The sequence below is a fragment of the Muntiacus reevesi genome, chromosome 3, assembly GCF_963930625.1.
Source record: "Muntiacus reevesi chromosome 3, mMunRee1.1, whole genome shotgun sequence".
NCBI classification, from domain to species: Eukaryota; Metazoa; Chordata; class Mammalia; order Artiodactyla; family Cervidae; genus Muntiacus; species Muntiacus reevesi.
In genome coordinates, this window is record NC_089251.1 from 66,853,472 (window position 1) to 66,872,657 (window position 19,186).

The 19,186-nt window shown below is 43.5% G+C and overlaps 1 protein-coding gene across 1 annotated transcript; it reads left to right on the forward strand.

Moving 5' to 3' along the window:
* The first annotated feature begins 701 nt into the window (after positions 1 to 701).
* GPR75 (G protein-coupled receptor 75) lies at positions 702 to 9,800 on the forward strand. Its single transcript, XM_065929296.1, has 2 exons — positions 702 to 814; positions 5,537 to 9,800. The coding sequence occupies exon 2, from the start codon at positions 5,631 to 5,633 to the stop codon at positions 7,251 to 7,253; it is 1,623 nt and encodes a 540-aa protein (XP_065785368.1). The 5' UTR covers positions 702 to 814; positions 5,537 to 5,630; the 3' UTR covers positions 7,254 to 9,800.
* Positions 9,801 to 19,186: the final 9,386 nt, after the last annotated feature.

Here is a 19,186-nt window from a genome sequence, read left to right on the forward strand (position 1 = left end):
TGGGTAGTTTCTTTGCAATTTGCATTTGTTTCCTAATAACTTCCCTCTCAGTGAGCCCAGAGAAGGAAAGAAACAATGACGTTAAAGTTGGTTTGATTTGAAGTCTGTTACAATGACGTGATTTACAAATTCTGGGTCTCCAGGTACCACCATGGAAGGCGACGCCAGTTTAATTTGGGAGCAAAGTACTACCTGCAGCGTAGAGAGGAGCTAGGCAGGCGCACTTGGAAGCACCAGAATTGGGGCGAGGTGGGCGGCGGCGGGCCGGCCAGAAGCCCAGGGAAGGCCCTGGACCCCGCTAAGACCGACGTCAAGCCACCACCCGCCTTGTCCACGGTCTCCACTCTCTTAAGGCCAAGGCCCCCATGGATCACGCTGTGTGCTATCGGCGCCCCCACCTTTGCTCTCCTCTCCACGCAGTCCACCCCCTTTTCCTCCATATATCAGCTCTTGCCAGCCTCAGGGAGCCCCCACTTCCCGAGCGGCAAAACGGCGCGCCTGAGACCGCGCGGCGCGGGGGAAGGAGGTCGCGGCGGCGGGAGCTGCCGGCCCGGGTACACCACGAGGCCCGCGAGGCGGCCGGCGCGCGGGGGCAGGCGGGGCACAGAGCCCGAGTGTCCAGCGGAGGGGGCGGCGCCCTCGGCGTCTCCGTGACTGCGCCTCCGCGCCCCGGCTCGCCGCGGCTCCCGGGATGCGCGGAGGCGGCGGCGATGGCCATGATGCCTCCGGCTCGGCATCCGCCGGGGCGGCGGGCGAAGCTGGGGTCCGGGCTGAGAGATGGAGGAGGAGGGGCGGCGCTGCGGCCACCAGGCAGGTGAGAGGCCGCGGGCCCCCGGAGGAGGACGACCCCGCGGGGACCGGGAGGGCCGCCGGGTGAGGGAGCCGGCAGCCGCGTGCGTCCGGGCCCGGCCGCCGCGCACCTGCGCTCCTGGCGAGGCCTGCGGAGAAACCATCTCGCTCCTGCCTTGTGCGTCCCCGGGCCCCGCGGGGCCGGTGGAACCCCTCCCCCAGCGCCCATTCCCTGCCTGAACCCTCCTCATCTCACCGACCCTTTCCAGAATTCTTTACATGCTTCCCTACCGGCCTAGGCCCTCCTCACCATAACCTTCTCCAGCCCCGCAGCCCCTACCCCCTCAAGTTCCCGATCGGGGTCGCCATGCTCTCCATGCAGCCTCCTAGTCCAGCCCCATCCTCAGGAGGGTGCTCCCCAGCCTCCCCTCTCCCTCATCCACCGACCCCACCCGACCGCATCAGCCGCTCCGGGCTTCAAAAGTAGTTCAGTGGGGAGAAAGAGCATGGCCTCTGAAATGCAGATAAGTCTGGCTTGAATCTTAGTGACCTTGGACAAGTCATCTGACTTCCCTGACGTTTTCCAGATATCTCAATACAAATCCAGTGGGAGTAATAACCGTACTACAAAATACAAAACCTTGTTCTCTTGTGAGGGTTAGACTCTGAAAATGCCTGCCCTGGAGGAATTGAAGGCGTTATGGGGGTGGTGGGAGGGGGGGGGGAAGAGTTGGAAGAAACCAGATCATGAGTTGACTTGTAGAAGCTCATGTAAAATGTTTGAATATGCACTAAAATATTAAGATAGCACACTCAATTATCAGAGGCTCTTCACACATATCATAAGGAGAAATCATTGATGTACATTTTCACTTACTATTCCTCGCTTGCTAGTTAGTTACTTGAGGGTCTCTCCTCAGTTGTAATAAGATGCATATGATATGATTTCATTCCTTCTTATTATGTCTAATATGCCTTCTTCTTAAGACTGGTGTTCCAACTTAAAATTTTTCTGATTTTATTATTTTTATTGCATCTTCTTCTAGGCCCTATTTATGCTCCCAGAGATAAACAGTAGCTCGTATGCTTGCATTGAAAAGAATGTTGGTAACCTCTATTTAATATTTAGGAATAAGTAGCAGATGCATTCATTTACACCCCACCCCAAATAACTGAGTTTTATAATTCTGCCAGCATAGCTTTGTCCCAAATTGTTATCTCAGCCTCCTTTTTCTTAAAGTCTCAAAAGTTTAGTACTAAGACCTAGGCTTACTTTCCCTTCACTTCCTTATTACTTCAAAAGTTTCTCTGCCGAAACCTTTACTTCTGATATGTCTTCTTCTTTTTCTCTCTTTTCTCTTCCCTGTCTCTGATTCCTTCCTTTTTTCCTAATTATCTCAAATCAGAGTGATTTATAATTACCTTATACCAAGCCATAATTTTTCAACCTCACCAAAAAGGTACATGCAAACATATATACAGATATATATACGTGGAACTTTGAGTTGGGAAGGAACTGCAATACCTACTTCATAGGATTATAATGAGAATGAAATAAAGTTTGATAACCTATGTAAAGCTTCTAGTAGAGGTCAGGCATATAATAACCACCCAATACATTATAGCTGCTGTAACTGTCTTCTGACCTGGGACTCCCTGCCTTGATTGTTTTGCTATTTTGTTTAGCTTGGTGTGCAGCCTTTAGAGAGTAACTGCTTAGTTTCAAATCCATGTTCTGCCCCTTAAGATAGGTGCTCTCTCTGCCTCAGTTTCCTCGTCTGTAAAATAGAGATGAGTTATACTGTCTGTCTTAGGGTTGTGACAATTTGATAAGTTAATAGTGTGGAGCACTGGGATCAGTGCCTGGCACATCACGAGCACTTAGTAAAGGGAACATACTAATGATGATACTGCCCCAGAATTCCTGACTCAGAATTCTTTTATCAATCTATTGAAAAAAATATAATTGGAGAGAAAGTAAAAGTTGCCCCTCAACTTCTGCAAGAAATTTTTTTCCTTCTGCCTCTTATCTTTGGCAAATGTTGATGCTTCATCATTCTATTTTCCTCTTTCCAAATGTTTCTCAGCCTGGACTCTTCATAACTTCCATCAACCACTTCTTTTTTTTTTTTTTAAGAATTTTCATTTATTTATTTATTTTTGGCTGTGCTGGCTCTTTGTTGCTGCATGGGTTTTGTCTCTAGTTGCAGAGAGCAGGAGTTACTCTCTAGTTGTGGTGCATGGGCTTCTTATTATGATGGCTTCTCTTGTGGAGCACGGGCTCTAGAGCGCACAGGCTTCAGTAGTTGCAGCAGATGGCCTCAGTAGTTGTGACTCCCAGGCTCTGGAACACAGCCTCAATAGTTGGGGCACACAGGCTTAGTTGTTCCAAGGCATGTGGGATCTTCTTGGACCAGGGATTGAACCTATGTCTTCAGCATTGACAGCAGAGTCTTTACCACTGAGCCACCGGGGAAGCCCACCCCGTTCTTTGTCATTACTCACTTGATATTTCTCTTAGCATCCAAATTCCAGACTTCATCCTTCTAATTTTCCCAAACCAAATTCCTGCTTCCCCCTTCAGAATCAGGGGGATTTTCTGTAAACAGGAGTATCACCTTTCTGCTTCTACAAATTGGATTTTCTCTTCTACTTCCTTTTTCATTGGTTAACACCAATCTTCCCATTAACAAAAACTTAACAGTAAATGTTTTTTTTTTTTCTTTCACTACACAGGTATCATAAAGTGTTCAGAACACAGGCACACAGTCTTTAAGTGAAAACAATAAGCTGTTCATTATTATTATTTTTTAATTCTAATCATCAGGAAACTAAAGATCAGGACTAGTTCTTCTCTCCCGTAGAACTCTTACAAGGGAAGTACAGAAAAGTTGGTCCCACTTCCCAGTGGAAAAATACATGATATTTTCATGATCTGTACTTTTTGATCATTGAGAATATACAAGAGGTTATCTTCTTCCTTCATGAAGGAGACCAGTTAGTTTTATGTATCTCCTCAGAACTGAAATGTGTCTGATACTGGCACAGGTATATCTATTACTGAATGCTGGGAGACTTCTGTATTGGGTGGTTCCTAACTCCTGCTTGAAGCTCCCAGTAATCCCTCGCTGATCAGGCCCCTTCCTCTATACCCCATAATTCAGCAACTAAAGGATTTACCCCTGGCTTCACTGGAGACCTTGGGACTCAGCTTGAGCTGGTGGTTAAATATTCTGAACATCACCCACGGACCTCCCCAGTACCACTGGTTATTCTTAAAATGCTGGATTAAAGCACATTCTTTTCGGTTGCCAAGAGCTTTGGATGTACCACTGGAAGCATCTTTGGGAATAGGGTGGACACCAGGCCAATGGGGCTTTGTGATTTTGAACAACAAAAGACTGTGTGAAGGTATTTTAAATTTCACTGCAAGATGGGAAGAGAAAGTTAAAAGACCAAAAAGAAAAATAAGTTATTCTTTAAAAGTAGATGCTGTGTCGTGCTCATCTATGCACCCAGAGTACCTGGTGTAAAGCTGCCAGAGAGTACGCACACGTAGATAAAACTGGGTGAGTGCATGCATCCTGCTTCATCATGAGGATGTTCCTGCTGGGATCATGATAACTCACATTTATATAGAGTTTACAGAGCAAACTGGTAAATCTCAAATATAATTCTGACATCGTTCATTACTTCCACTTATATAGTCTTACACAAAGGTCTTTTCCAGAGGAGAATATGGAGTTGGCCAAGAAATCACAAGTAGGGGGAATATATAAATAATGGAAATTAAAGGGTTCTCCCTAGAGAAAGAAATCGGATTTGTTAGTGATATGTGGAAGTTATGTAAAAGGCCACAGTATACTTCAGCGGTACCCTCTTGCTTATGGGCTTCTCTGGTGGCTCTGACGGTAAAGAATCTGCCTGCAGTACAGGAGACCCGGGTTCAGTCCCTGGGTTGGGAAGATCCCCTGGAGAAAGGAATGGCAACCCAGTCCAGTATTCTTGCCTGGAGAATTCCATGAACAGAGGAGCCTGGAAGGCTATAGTCCATGGGTAAAGCACAGAGTCGGACATGACTGAGTGACTTTCACTCCTGCTTGTATGTCAAGCATATGCTGTTTCTTGCCTCAGTCCTTCTGCTGTGAAGACCTGCTCCCTTCTCTCAGCCTGTCTGTCCCCGACTCCATACCCCTCACCTTTCACCCACCTAGCCCCTCCTCATGAAGACCCCCTTAGCCTCTCAGCCTCCTCCCTGGCCTGGATCTATCCCCCCTTCTCTTCTCTCCACACTGCACTGCCATCAGCTGATTTGCCACATTTGGCTATAATTACATAGTTTGATTGATCTGCCCCAACTAGACTGTGATCTCTTTGGTGGAGAGGTTATATTCTTGGTGTCCAATGTCTGGTATCAGAGTTCTGAAGGTAACGTCTGCACACTCACCCTTTAATCACAATCTCAAGGGGGCGAGGCCTCAGTATCTCTTTTCTTTATTTTTTAACCTGCTCTCCAGCTGATGCTTAAACTAGTTTGAAAACCCCTGTGTCCTTAAACCTAAACTTAGCTGGATGAATGTATTTCAAGGTGCCTGTGTCTTTTCTGTGTGGGGCTTTGGGAGGAGAAATGTTTTCTGGGCACTGGGTCAGAGCTGAAAAAGCCTAGTGCTTTTGTAAAAGATCACGAAATCACTCTGCTGTCTCCATTCATTCCTTTCTGTTTCTGGGGCTGCATTTTCGTGCGCAGGATTTTCTGCCTTGGGCCCCTTTTGTCAGTCGCCGCTCGTCTGTGAGTTGAGGCCCTGACTGCCTTCCCACAGAAGGAAGAGTCGTCTCTGAAGATGAACTCAACAGGCCACCTTCAGGATGTGCCCAACACCACCCTGCTCCACGTGCCTCACGCCCAGGGAGGGAACAGTACCGGTGTCCGGGAGGGTCTCCAGGAACCCGTCCACACGGCCACCTTGGTGACCTGTACCTTTCTGCTCGTAGTCATCTTCTGCCTGGGCTCTTACGGCAACTTCATTGTCTTCTTGTCCTTCTTCGACCCGGCCTTCAGGAAATTCAGAACCAACTTTGACTTCATGATCCTGAACCTGTCCTTCTGTGACCTCTTCATTTGTGGCGTGACGGCCCCCATGTTCACCTTCGTGTTGTTCTTCAGCTCAGCCAGTGGCATCCCAGACACTTTCTGCTTCACCTTCCACCTCACTAGCTCGGGCTTCATCATCATGTCCCTCAAGACAGTGGCGGTGATTGCCCTGCACCGGCTCCGCATGGTCTTGGGGAAGCAGCCCAACCGCACGGCCTCCTTCCCCTGCACCTTGCTGCTCACTCTGCTCCTCTGGACCACCAGTTTCACCCTCGCCACCTTGGCCACCCTGAAAACCAGCAAGTCACACTTCTGCCTTCCCATGTCCAGTCTGATTGCCGGAGAAGGGAAAGCCATCCTGTCTCTCTACGTGGTCGACTTCACCTTCTGTGTGGCGGTGGTCTCCGTGTCCTACGTCATGATCGCTCAGACACTGCGGAAGAATGCTCAAGTCAGAAAGTGCCCCGCTGTGATCACCGTGGATGCTTCCAGACCACAGCCTTTCATGGGGGCGCCCGTGAAGGGAGGCGGCGAGCCCATCCAGTGTCCCATGCCGGCTTTGTACAGGAACCAGAATTACAACAAACTGCAGCACGTTCAGACCCACGGATACACCAAGAGTCCCAACCAGCTGCCAACCCCTGCGGCCAGCCGGCTGCAGCTGGTGTCGGCTGTCAATCTGTCCACGGCCAAGGACTCCAAGGCGGTGGTCACCTGTGTGATCATCGTGCTCTCGGTCCTGCTATGCTGTCTTCCACTGGGGATTTCCTTGGTGCAGGTGGTTCTGTCCAGCAATGGGAGCTTCATCCTTCACCAGTTTGAACTGTTTGGGTTTACGCTTATATTTCTCAAGTCAGGATTAAATCCTTTTATATATTCTCGGAACAGTGCAGGGCTGAGAAGGAAAGTGCTGTGGTGCCTCCAGTACATCGGCCTGGGTTTTTTCTGCTGCAGACACAAGACCCGACTTCGTGCCATGGGAAAAGGGAACCTCGAAGTCAACAGAAACAAATCCTCCCATCATGAAACGAACTCTGCCTACATGTTATCTCCAAAGCCCCAGAAGAAATTTGTGGACCAGGCCTGTGGCCCAAGTCACTCAAAGGAAAGTGTGGTCAGTCCCAAGATGTCTGCTGGACATCAACACTATGGTCAGAGCAGCTCCACCCCCATCAACACTCGGATTGAGCCGTACTATAGTATCTACAACAGCAGTGCATCCCAGGAGGAGGGCATCCCGCAGAACTTACAGCCAGTAAACTCCTTTGGGTTTGCCAATTCATATGTTGCCATGCATTATCACACCACTAATGACTTAATGCAAGAATATGACAGCACAGCAGCCAAGCAGATTCCAGTCCCCTCTGTTTAGAGTCGTGGAGGCTAGCGAATCTTTATAAACTTTTCGTTTCTGATACTAATTGATTTTTTTTTAATGTTGGGAGACCAGAGGTACATCAAAACTTAAAGACCTAGACAGTTGACACTTGGAACTATCTTTTCTCTGAAGTATTAGCATCTCTTGGTTTGCTTTGCAGTTTCTTGACATTTTAAGAGTTGATGAAAAAGTTTATTATTTTACACCTGACCTGTACTCCAATCTTTTGTACTAAATTTTTAAATAGATGCCAGGGAATGGTTTTGCTACTGTATTAAAGTAGGAGAGGAACTGATTATGATCGTTTGAGTCAATGTTATGATTCTTTGAAGTGTGAGCTGGATTGTTTAAAGACAATGAAAGTATCATCTTTACTGAGATATTATTTTTATTAACTGAATTATAAATTTTAATCCTTTGAAGTGTTCAAATGGGGTCAATATTTTTTTTTTTTGGTAGCAGGCTTATTGGAATAAATAATACATTGTTAAATCAGAAATGTATTATTTATAGCTATATTTTCCAAAACTGCACAAGCATTAGTTACTTTCTTTTCATAAGACAGTCATCTAAGAATAGAGTATTATGATTATTACCATTTCTAATTATAGATATTATTCTTTTGTGTCAGCTGAGTAGCTGTACAGTTCTTTCGAAAAGAAATCTGTTTTTTCTTGCTAAAAATGAATTATTCTATTTCAGAATGATCTTACCCAAGAAACTTAGTGAAGAGGACTGCATCTATAGTAGAGTGATGCTCTTCCTGGGAGAGTAGGCGCTAGCTGTGGTCATCTCATCAGGGTGCTGTTATGTTATGTGGGAAGTGGGCTAGACTGTTGTATGTGCTAGACAGTCTTTAATTATTGTCTAAGAAGGCGTAAGGATGAAATGGGGGTGTTTCAACTTATGCTTTCCTTATGTGTGAGAATGGTTTGTTCACAACCTGACAAAGAGTATCTAAGTAACTATTTAGAAAAATTTTTTTGATCTTTGTTTATATATTACCCTGGTAGAAAAATTCTTAAGATGATCTGTTTTCAAACTAATTGTGTTCCTTCTCTCCCATGAATCTTAAACTGGAAATGGGCAGTAAGGGGAAATAGATTAAGTATTTCTACTCTTAAAACTAATTTTATTATATACTCAGTGATGCCTAGCATAACAACTGTAAACTTATTTTTTTATGTGAAAATGTTTTCATGATGTAGTTGACTTTTGAACTCAGTACAATTTTGGAACTATAGCTTCTAGGAAAGATGAGCATCAAGATACAAAACCTATCTTTATAAATTGTTATATTCAAGAACTGTTATTACAGATTGGAAGGCACTTTGTCCCTTTGGATGAAAGGTGTTCAGGTTATAGCATCCTCTCCCATGCTGTTCCTAAAATCAGAGATTACGAGAGGCATGGAGAAGACAGCTAATACTCAACTAGCACTCTCCTCAGTCTTGTCTGATATTTCTGACCTTCCAGTATCAACCAGTCATTTCTATTTCCGAGGTTAAAGTATGAGATATGGATTTTATTTTGTTTTTAAATTCACTTTTTAGGACTCTCTCCTTCCCTTCCCTCTCTCCCTTCTATCCTTTATTTTTGCTATTAAATTTTATAACAGAAGAAAAAATATCCACTCCCACTTTTTTTTTTTTTGGTAATTGAATGCTATTTTTGGAAGTCACTATGACCTATTTCAATTGTGCTTTTATATTTTAAATACAACTCTGTTTTCATTTGTTAATATTACCATGAAACAGGTTGGTATATAATCTCTTTTTAACAAAGAATTAAGAAATCTAATATCCTCTCCCAAGATCATTTGAAGAATTGTGGCAAATTAGGAATTAAACATTTATCTAAATTCAGAACCTGGTATTTATTTCAATAAGTCAAACAGCTTTTTAAGTAATAATATTAATCAAGAAGCTATTTCATACTTTTTAAGGTATGAATCTCTTTTTGTCCAGGCATTTTAAATGTGACTCAGTAAAAGATATTTTTAAAAAATTTCTATTGTAAAACTAAAAATTACAGGTTTCCTTTGTGACTTTTGAGTCTGAGACGATTTGACCCATGTTTGGCAGGTAAAAATCGTAGCATAAAGAAAATTAAGCATGTGCATATGAGGTTTCAGTCTCTTTATGCTCATCAACAAATTATGGATTTAACTTGCATGAAGTACATACTGGACTAGATTCTTTATATCTCTGTATCTATGTCTATATGTAGGTATATGTAGATATAGATATAGAGGTAGGACTATATAACTTGTCTCTTCATAAGTTATATAAGTCTAGCCATATCTATATCTACCTGGAGATAAAGATATAAATAGGCATATATAACTTCTCCATAAGGGCTAAAATGAAAACTTTTATAAGAGTAATGAGAATTCACTTATATGACTAATTAAGCAGGGCATATTAATTAGTTCTCTTGATGCTTTACTGTGATGCAAAGTATGTGATTCAAACATTTTATAATTGTTCTGATGTTAACCATTAGGCCAGATTTGTATTACTGATGCTTTTAATGTTCTTTTAAACTGACATTTGGAAAATAAAAATTATGAAAATCCTGACATTTCTGAATATCAGACTGTAATACTTTTACGTTCCTGTCCAATCACTTAAAAACCATCAGAGAATAGCTGTGTTGAAACTCCGAGAAAGTTCTTTTCCTTAAAAGACGAAATAGCTTGTTTGACCACATTTTGTAGCATGCTTTTATACTCAGAATAACTGGGAATAATTAGCTCCAAAGGTTAATTATTTACAAAACTAGGTTTATCACCAAGTGGGAAAGGTTCTGACTAAACATTTTAAAAACTTGTCTGAAATGACATGAATCTGGTAAAAGATATGGAATTCTGGATATTTCAGTTTATCAATCAGGGTTTGATTTTAAGGATCAGGAAACATTAGTTTAAGCAGAAAAGGACTGAATATAGGAAGTTAGATGTCTCAATCGTTAGAAGGTCAAGGCTCTTTGACGATGGGTCTCCAGGAAAATTCCAAATAAATGCTACCAATAGCCAGCAGAACTGCTCCTTCTGCTAGGAAGGGAGGGAGTCGGATTTCCTTGGTCCTTGGGCTTCAAGGACACTGGCTGCTATGCTGCCACTACCTTTACAACCAATCCTGTTGACACCTCCAAAGCAAATGCTGAACATCAAAGCAGTGCCGCGGAAAAAATTTGGCACCGGACCTTTGGTTGGCAGAACCCAACTTACCTTTAAAACCCGAGGTTCCGTGAACCTGGAAAGTGTAGTTAGGCTGAAAAGGGAAACTGAAAGGAGGCTGAGGAAAGCTCGTGAGTTCCAGTCCATGCCGTCCTCAAGGGCCCGCTCTTCGGTACTCCACGTCTGCAGCCACTCCTTTAGCTGCACGTCCAAAGAACACCAGCAGCAACAGCACCACACAACTGCTCTCATTTAAACAAAACATCCTTCTCTGCTCCACAGGAAAGATGCAAAGTCCAATCAACTGCTCTCATTCTTGGTGATGTACAATGCACTTCTCCAGTTCAGTCACAAATCTCAACTTCATATTCTGTAACATAAGAATGGGATTGTAAAGTTTACCACTGAATGGTCAGGCCACTCAAGAGGGCTGCTCTCTCGCTGTTTGTGCATCCTGTGTCTGCCCTACCAGCACCCTACGTACCTGGCTAACCTTCCTACAGGCTTGCCCCGGGCCCCAGCTGGCGAGTGTTTGTATCAAGGAGGCGGTGAGTGGTGTGCCCTTCCACTAGATCCCCTGGTAACTAACGAGCCCACCTGATGTCAATTCCCCTGTCACTGGTCATCTCCCTGCACTCTGGCATAGACCCACTGCTGCCCGTGGTGGGGTGTCACTCCAGGACCTTGCTTCAGTCCCCATGATCCATTAAACCATTTGATACCGACCAGGGTTCTTGGCCTTCTCTAGTCAACACAAATTGATAAGAGGCCTGTCACAGTAGTGGGGAGAGAAAACAAGTAACAGTTCCCTTGCTCACTCCCAGAGGTGAGGAGAGCTGGTTTCTTATATGGGGTGAGGGTAGGCATGACCCAGAGGTCAGGCCGTAGGGGTGGCTTAGGTGTTTTGCTCACCTCTTTGTTGGTGTTGAGTGCTGGGGGCATGCACAGTACCTTGCTTTTTTCTCCTGACACACCCTGGTTGTTTTGTTTTTTTGCTAAGTCATGTCCAACTCTGTGACCCCACAGATTGTAGCCCACCAGGCTCTTCTGTCCATGGAGACTGAAACCCTGTTTTTACTCCCAGCTCTCCAGAAGCAGCAGTTGGAGTTTTTTTGGTCCTTTGGTATTTTTGTCCAGAATTTGTCTGAACTGTGCATGCACTCAGTTACGTTCAGTCCCTCACAGTTTCTTTGTGTTATGTTGTGCGAGGAGACATTTGTCCAGGTGCAAACATTGCAGCAAAGGTCCCAGGTCCCAGCCTGTCACAGACTGAGTCTCTGCTGCTGACTCCAGGCTCTTCGGCCTTGAAGCTGGGCAAGCACAGGCCTTATAGGCCTGTAGGGTCCAGCTCCCAAGCCAACAAACACATATTATAGAAAGCAGCAGGAAAATGGGGTTAAGAACGGGAATTTGGTGGAAATGTATCATAAGGAAGAAGACACGGGAGCTAATATAGGCCTGCCTTGCTTCTGTATCTATTCATTTTTGGCCGTGTTGGGTCTTAGGCGCTGAGTGTGGGCTCTTCATTGCAGTGCATGGGCTTCTCCCTAGTTGTGATGTGCAGGCTTAGTTGCTACACAGCATGTGTGATCTTAGTTCCCTGACCAGGGATCGAGCCCACATCTCCTAGATTGGAAGATAGCTTCTTAACCACTGGACCACCAGGGAAGTCCCAGGCCTTACTAGCTTTTGATCAGGATGTTGTAGTTGGTATTTTGTAACTTCTTCCACCATTCCCTACTTCTTATCCCTTCCTCTGAGAAAATAAATAACTTTTATAAAATAGTGGAGGGAAGGAAATACTAAGAAAACAAAACTTAAGAAACATAAAGCAGGTTTACAGAAATAAGACAGCAAGAAAAATGTAAACGCATAATGTTGTTTATAAAAGACAAAAGTCCTTGAATTATAAATGATATGTGGGCAGTTCCCTGGCAGTCCAGTGGCTCAGATGGTAAAGCATATGCCTACAATGTGGGAGACCCCAGTTCAAACCCTGGGTCGGGAAGATCTCCTGGAGAAGGAAATGGCAACCCACTCCAGTATTCTTGCCTGGAAAAATCCCATGGAGGGAGGAGCCTGGTAGGCAATAGTCCATGGGGTCGCAAAGAGTCGGACATGACTGAGCAACTTCACTTTCACTTTCACTTTCCCTGGCAGTCCAGTGGTTGGGACTCTGCACTTGCATTGCCGAGGGCGTGGGTTCAATCCTAGTTCGGGGAACTAGAATTCCCATAAGTCACATGGCACAGTCATAAGAAAAAAAGGATGTGCAAAATTTGTTGCTTGGACTAGATAAATATAAGATAAACTGATGTAAAAATTAAACGATAGGAAAAGTAGATCATGCTTTGATGAACAAAAAGAAGGGCGTTACAACATTAATAGCAGAGAAGAACTAAAAACAAACCCATATTAAAGAAGAGAATTAATATGGATAAAGAGAACACCCAAATAGTAAAGTATTAGCAGTATTCATTCATTCAGTGGATATTTAATGAATACTCTGTGCCAGGAACTTGAGATACACTGGTGAAGTTTCTATTCTCCAGACATTTACATTATGCTAAGGGAGATAAACAGATTCAGTTCAATTCAGTTGCTCAGTTGTATCTGACTCTTTGCAGCCCGATGAATCACAGCATGCCAGGCCTCTCTGTCCATCACCAACTCTCAAAGTTTACCCAAACTCATGTCCATTGAGGCGGTGATGCCATCCTGCCCTCTCATCCTCTGTCATCCCCTTCTCCTGCCCTCAATCTTTCCCAGCATCAGGGTGTTTTCAAATGAGTCAGCTCTTCACATCAGGTGACCAAAGTATTGGAGTTTCAGCTTCAACATCAGTCCTTCCAATGAACACTCAGGGCTGCTCTCCTTTAGGGTGGACTTGTTGGATCTCCTTGCAGTCCAAGGGACTCTCAAGAGTCTTCTCCAACACCACAGTTCAAAGCATCAATTCTTTGGTGCTCAGCCTTCTTTACAGTGCAACTCTCACACCCATACATGACTACTGGAAAAACCATAGCCTTGAGTAGACGAACCTTTGCTGACAAAGTGATATCTCTGCTTTTTAATATGCTGTCTAGGTTGGTCATAACTTTCCTTCCAAGGAGTGTTTTTTAATTTCATGGCTGCAGTCGCCATCTGCAGTGATTTTGGAGCCCCCCAAAATAAAGTCAGCCACTGTTTCCACTGTTTCCCCATCTATTGGCCATGAGGTGATGGGACTGGATACCATGATCTTAGTTTTCTGAATGTTGAGCTTTAAGCCAGCTTTTTCCACGCTCCTCTTTCACTTTCATCAAGAGGCTCTTTAGTTCTTCACTTTCTGCCAGAAGGGTAGTGTCATCTGCATATCTTAGGTTATTGATATTTCTTCCCCACAATCTTGATTCCAGCTTGTGCTTTATCCAGCCTGGTGTGTCTCATGATGTACTCTGCACATAAGTTAAATGAGCAGGGTGACAATATACAGCTTTGATGTACTCCTTTTCCTATTTGGAACCAGTCTGTTGTTCCATGTCCAGTTTTAACTGTTGCTTCCTGACCTGCATACAGGTTTCTCAAGAGGTGGGTCAGGTGGTCTGGTATTCCCATCTCTTTCAGAATTTTCCACAGTTTATTGCAATCCACAAAGTCAAAGGCTTTGGATGTACTCCTTTTCCTATTTGGAACCAGTCTGTTGTTCCATGTCCAGTTCTAACTGTTGCTTCCTGACCTGCATACAGGTTTCTCAAGAGATGGGTCAGGTGGTCTGATATTCCTATCTCTTTCAGAATTTTCCACAGTTTATTGCAATCCACAAAGTCAAAGGCTTTGGCAGAGTCAATAAAGCGTAAACAGGTTAACCAACAAGTATGTAATTTTTTTTTTCAAGTATGTAATTTTTATATAGTGCTATGTTCTATGAAGAAAAACAAAATAGTTAAGACAGAGAAAGTGTCAGGGATGTTATTTTTATGCAGGGAAGTTAGAAACTATTTGGGACAATAATAGAATTGACTACAGTATTATTTTCATTATCATTTAGTTCTAATTTCCATTATTATATTGATTTTAAGCTACATTAAATTGATTTTAAGATGCATCTTCAATTTAATAACAGCTTTTGGAGAATAAAGGAACATTATTTAATTACAAGATAGATCTGAATTCCCATTATTATATTTCTTTGGGTCCACAGATTATTTAGAGGTGATTCTCTTGGTTTCCAAATGTTATATTTCCATTACTGATTTTTAACTTGATGACACCATGGCAAGTGAGATCTATACAATTCCAGCCCTTGAAAATTACTTGAAATTTGCTTTATGTTCCCATATATGGGCAGTTTGTTTAAATGATCTGAGTATACTTGGAAAGTATGTGTATTTTTAAATTGTTGAGTAAAATGTTTCCTAGAGGTTCATTAGTGCAAGTCTATTGGTTCTGTAGTTCATGTTCATACTGATTTTGTTTGCATGATCTAGAGAGAGATGGCAACAAAAGTGCCTATACACAGAAAATAGACTACTAGTATGTGGTTGGTGTGCATGGGGACCCTGCAGAGTAGTTTACAGAGAGGAGAGAGAACTTGTTAATTGCTGGGTTGTTAAAGTGGAGGTCAGTTAGGGGAGTTGCTATGGGAGTGTTATTTTAGCAATTCAGAAAATAAGATTGTAGGTATTACTTAAAATTCACTTCTGAACCTTATTACTATATAAGCTTGCATTTGTACAAAGTTATAATCAGAATGTATATCTTATCTTCTATTTTTTCCTGTTGAAGTGGTCACATTATCAAATTTTTGAAGAGCAGATTCATTGTATGAATACTGTTGAAATTACTCCCAAACCTGTATCTGTTCAAGGAAAGTAAGATGAAGGAAAATTGCCTTCAGGCAAGCTAGCAAATAAGAGAGAGAGTTGGGAATTGAGTACTTCCTTATAGACTGCCCTTACAGAACTTTTTAAGGCGTCAAAACTGTGTTGGCAACAAGGAGTGTATGTCTTGATGGTAGGTTTAAATTTAGAAACTCCAGGTGGGGCTAATGGTAAAGAATCCGCCTGTCAATGCAGGAGATTTAAGAGACATGGGTTTGACCCTTGAGCTGGGAAAATCCTCTGGAGGAGGAAATGGCATCCCGCTCCTGTATTCTTGCCGGTAGAATCTCATGGACAGAGGAACCTGATGGGCTGTAGACCATGGGGTCGCAAAGAGCTGGACATGATCAGAGTCTGAGCATGAGCACTTCTTGATCTAAGAGTTATTCTAGACAAAAGAATTTGTCTCCTGTTTTAGTAACGTTGTTAACCTCATCTGATTCACCACCCACTGTTCATCTTCTCACGACAGCCCTGCTTCTTAAGTGATAAAATGCTCCACTGTCCCACCAATATGCATTCTACAAGTTCTGATTGTGAAAATGCACATAGCCATTGGGCTTACGTGAGAGTGTATTACTGTGTTAGTCCTCTGTCGTGTCCAACTCTTTGTGACCCCATGGACGATATAGCCTGCCAGGCTCCTCTATCCATGGGATTCTCCAGGCAAGAATACTGGAGTGCATAGCCATTTCCTTCTCCAAGGGATCTTCCCAACCCAGGAGATTCACTAATTTCAGAGGTTACAATGTGATAAAATGCTTTTCTTAGAACTGGTAATATAGAACATTCAGTATAAGCTAAGGGAAAACACAGAATTATGGTCTTGTTAAATAATTTTAAGGATCTTTCTTTGACACTTAAGATTTTGAATAGTTCCTTGGGCAGCCACTCTTTACATCCAAAATCAATGCCTTCATAAGATTCCAGATAGGAATTCTTTTCTAAAGTGAGAATGGGCAGTAATGAAAGGGCAGTGGTCTTTCAAATAAACAGCAGAATGAGGTCGTAAATAGCCTTCTCAAACAGCTCAGTTGTAGGGGCCTGAAAATGAGCATCTACTAACTGGCTCCCTTTGTCCTGCTCCAGATACTTGCACCCCAGTTTGAAGATCTCTCCCCTAGGCCACCAGTAGCACTTCAGGGTGGCAGCAGGTTTAGATTCCCACGAGATTTGACTATGGACTCTGGCTCATTCTTGAGTAATTCTCTATAACTCAGCCAAGCCAGGTTGTGGAGTCTCCCCTTTCAAGGTCATCCTCTTCATTCTGTTTATTGGCAATAATACATGGAGACTACAGTGGGACGTTTTGATTCTCAGAGGTAGGTTTTTTCTCCCTTATTCACTTAAAGCAGTTTTTTTCTTCTCCATTAACAAAAGAGGGCTGTGGTCTCATAAGAGAGATTTGTTCTCACTGCCTTGCTACTGGAGTTGAAGAAGAGAGGCCAAGAGTCAGTGAAGACTGTTTACAATAGCTAGGACATGGAAGCAACCTAGATGTCCAGTAACAGATGAAAAGAAGATTTGGTATATATATTCAATGGAGTATTACTCAGCCATAAAAAGAATGAGTTTGAGTCAGTTCTAGTGAGGTGGATGAATCTAGAGCCTATTATACAGAGTGAAGTAAGTCAGAAAGAGAAAAACAAATATCATCTATTAACGTGTACAAGTGGAATCTAGAAAAATGGAATTGATGGACCTATTTGCAGGGAATGAATGGAGACTCCAATATAGAGAATGGACTTGTGGACACAGTGGGGGAAAGAAAGAGTGAGATGAATGGAGAAAGTAGCATTGACGTATATACACTATCATGTATAAAAGCGATGCTGGTGAGAAGTTGCTATATAACACAGGGAGCCCAGCCTGCCGCTCTGTGATAACCTAGAGGGGTAGGTTGGGGGGAGGGGAGGGAGGCTCAAGAGGGAGGTGATATGTGTATAATTATGACTTATTTGCATTGTTGTATGGCAGAAACCAACACAACATTGTAAGGCAATTTTCCTCCATTAAAAAAAAAAACAATCAGTGAAGACATCAGGTCTGTGGAATGGTGAGAAGAAAGGCAGGTGGGTGGTTAGGTAAAATGCTCACCTCCTCCAGGGATCCAGGCTCTAGAGAGGGCAGGCCTAGAATGAGTTTACAACCACGGGGCAAAGCAGCCAAACTCCACCGCGGGGAGGACTCCGCCTTGACTGGTGACTGGGGAATGTGCTTCACCAGTCAGCAGCATTGGCCCGAGGGTGAAGTCTTATTGAAGTGAGGGCTTGAAGCCAGATACGGTAATTTTTGAGGGGAAGGAGAAGGGACAGGAGATGCAGAAAGATAGGAAACTAGGTGCCTACTTCCTCGCCAACCCCTAAATATGGATTTGTTGATTGAGAAGCAGGTGGTGGCAGTGATTGTGATATCCGGTGCTTCAATACCACTTAAATGCTAGTAACAATCATTTTATGTCTCTAATCCTAACCTCTCCCTGAGCTCCATGCTGGTCTATTGAGCTGCCTATTCAACAACTCCACTTGGATGTCTAATAGATGCCTCAAATTTTATTTTATTAAATTAGACTCTTTTTCTTTTACTGTGCTGGCTCCTTGTTGCAGTGTGGGGGCTCAAGCTGTCATGGTGCATAGGCTTAGTTGCCCCACAGCATGTGGGATCTTAATTCCCCAATCAGGGGTCGAATACATGTCCCCTGCATTGGCAGGAAGATTCTTAACCACTGGACCATAAGGGAAGTCTCAAGTCTCAAATTTTAATGTGTACAAAGCTGAATTCGTGATTAGAACCCACTCCCCACCAAACTTGTGCCTTCTGCTGTTTTATCAGCTCAGTAAACAGCAAAGAAATGACCGGTGCATAGCTTCATCGGAGCCCTTGACTCTTCTTTTTCTTGCGTGCCATGTCTAATGGATAGAGCAATGCCGAATTATCGTGAAAATATACTCTGAATCCAACTATTTCTCACCTCTTTCCTCCCCATAATGCAGCCGTGGCAAGGGCTTCAGGTGATATGCTGGGGCCACACAGACTTTCTGGCTCTTTCTCACATGCCTCTACTTTGTTTCCATGTCAGGGAATTAATTTCCCCAAGAATACTTCAGTCTGGAATGGTCTTCCCCAGGGCCTTTCCTTGTCTCCATATTCAACACAGCTCACCACCCCATCACTATATATCCCTCTGCTATATTTTATTTTCTCCATGATTCTTATTCCCCAACATTATGTTACTGTATTAGTCTGCTCGGACTTCCATAATCAAACCACAGACTAAGTGGCTTAAATGACAGAAATTAGTTTTCTCAAAATTTGGGAGGCTAGAATTCCAAGGTCAAGATGCCATCAGGATTGCTTTCTTGTGACGTCTCTTTTCCTGGCTTGTGGAAGGCTGCCTTTTCAGCCTGTCCTCACATGGTCTGTTCTCTGTGCGTGCATGGAGGGAGAGGTCGAGGGGGTCTCTGGTGTCTCTTCCTCTTCTTATAAGGACACTAATCCTATCAGATTAGGACCCCCTCTTGTGACCTAATGTAACATTAACTCCCTCCTTAAAGGCCTTATCTCCAGATACAGTCACAATGTGGGTTAAGAGCTTCAAACAAGAATTTGGGGGTGGGGGAGGGCACCCGTCAGTTCATAATAGTTACACTTGATTGTTTACTGACTGTCTCCCCATCAGAAAAAACTCTAATAAGGCAAAGACTTTGTCTCTTTTGATCAGCACCGTTTCCTTAATACCTATTAGTTCTTGGCCCTCATGGACTTCCAGTGATGACTGTTGTCTAAATGGATCATATAACACATGACTGAATGGATATAGCCCATAAGTGATGTCAACCCAGGTCTCTGGCTGGCTTACAATTTCCCCATGTTCGTTACTTTTG

Excerpts from the sequence above, each read along its gene's own strand:
- GPR75 (XM_065929296.1), top strand. The coding sequence starts at position 5,631 with ATGAACTCAACAGGCCACCTTCAGGATGTGCCCAACACCACCCTGCTC.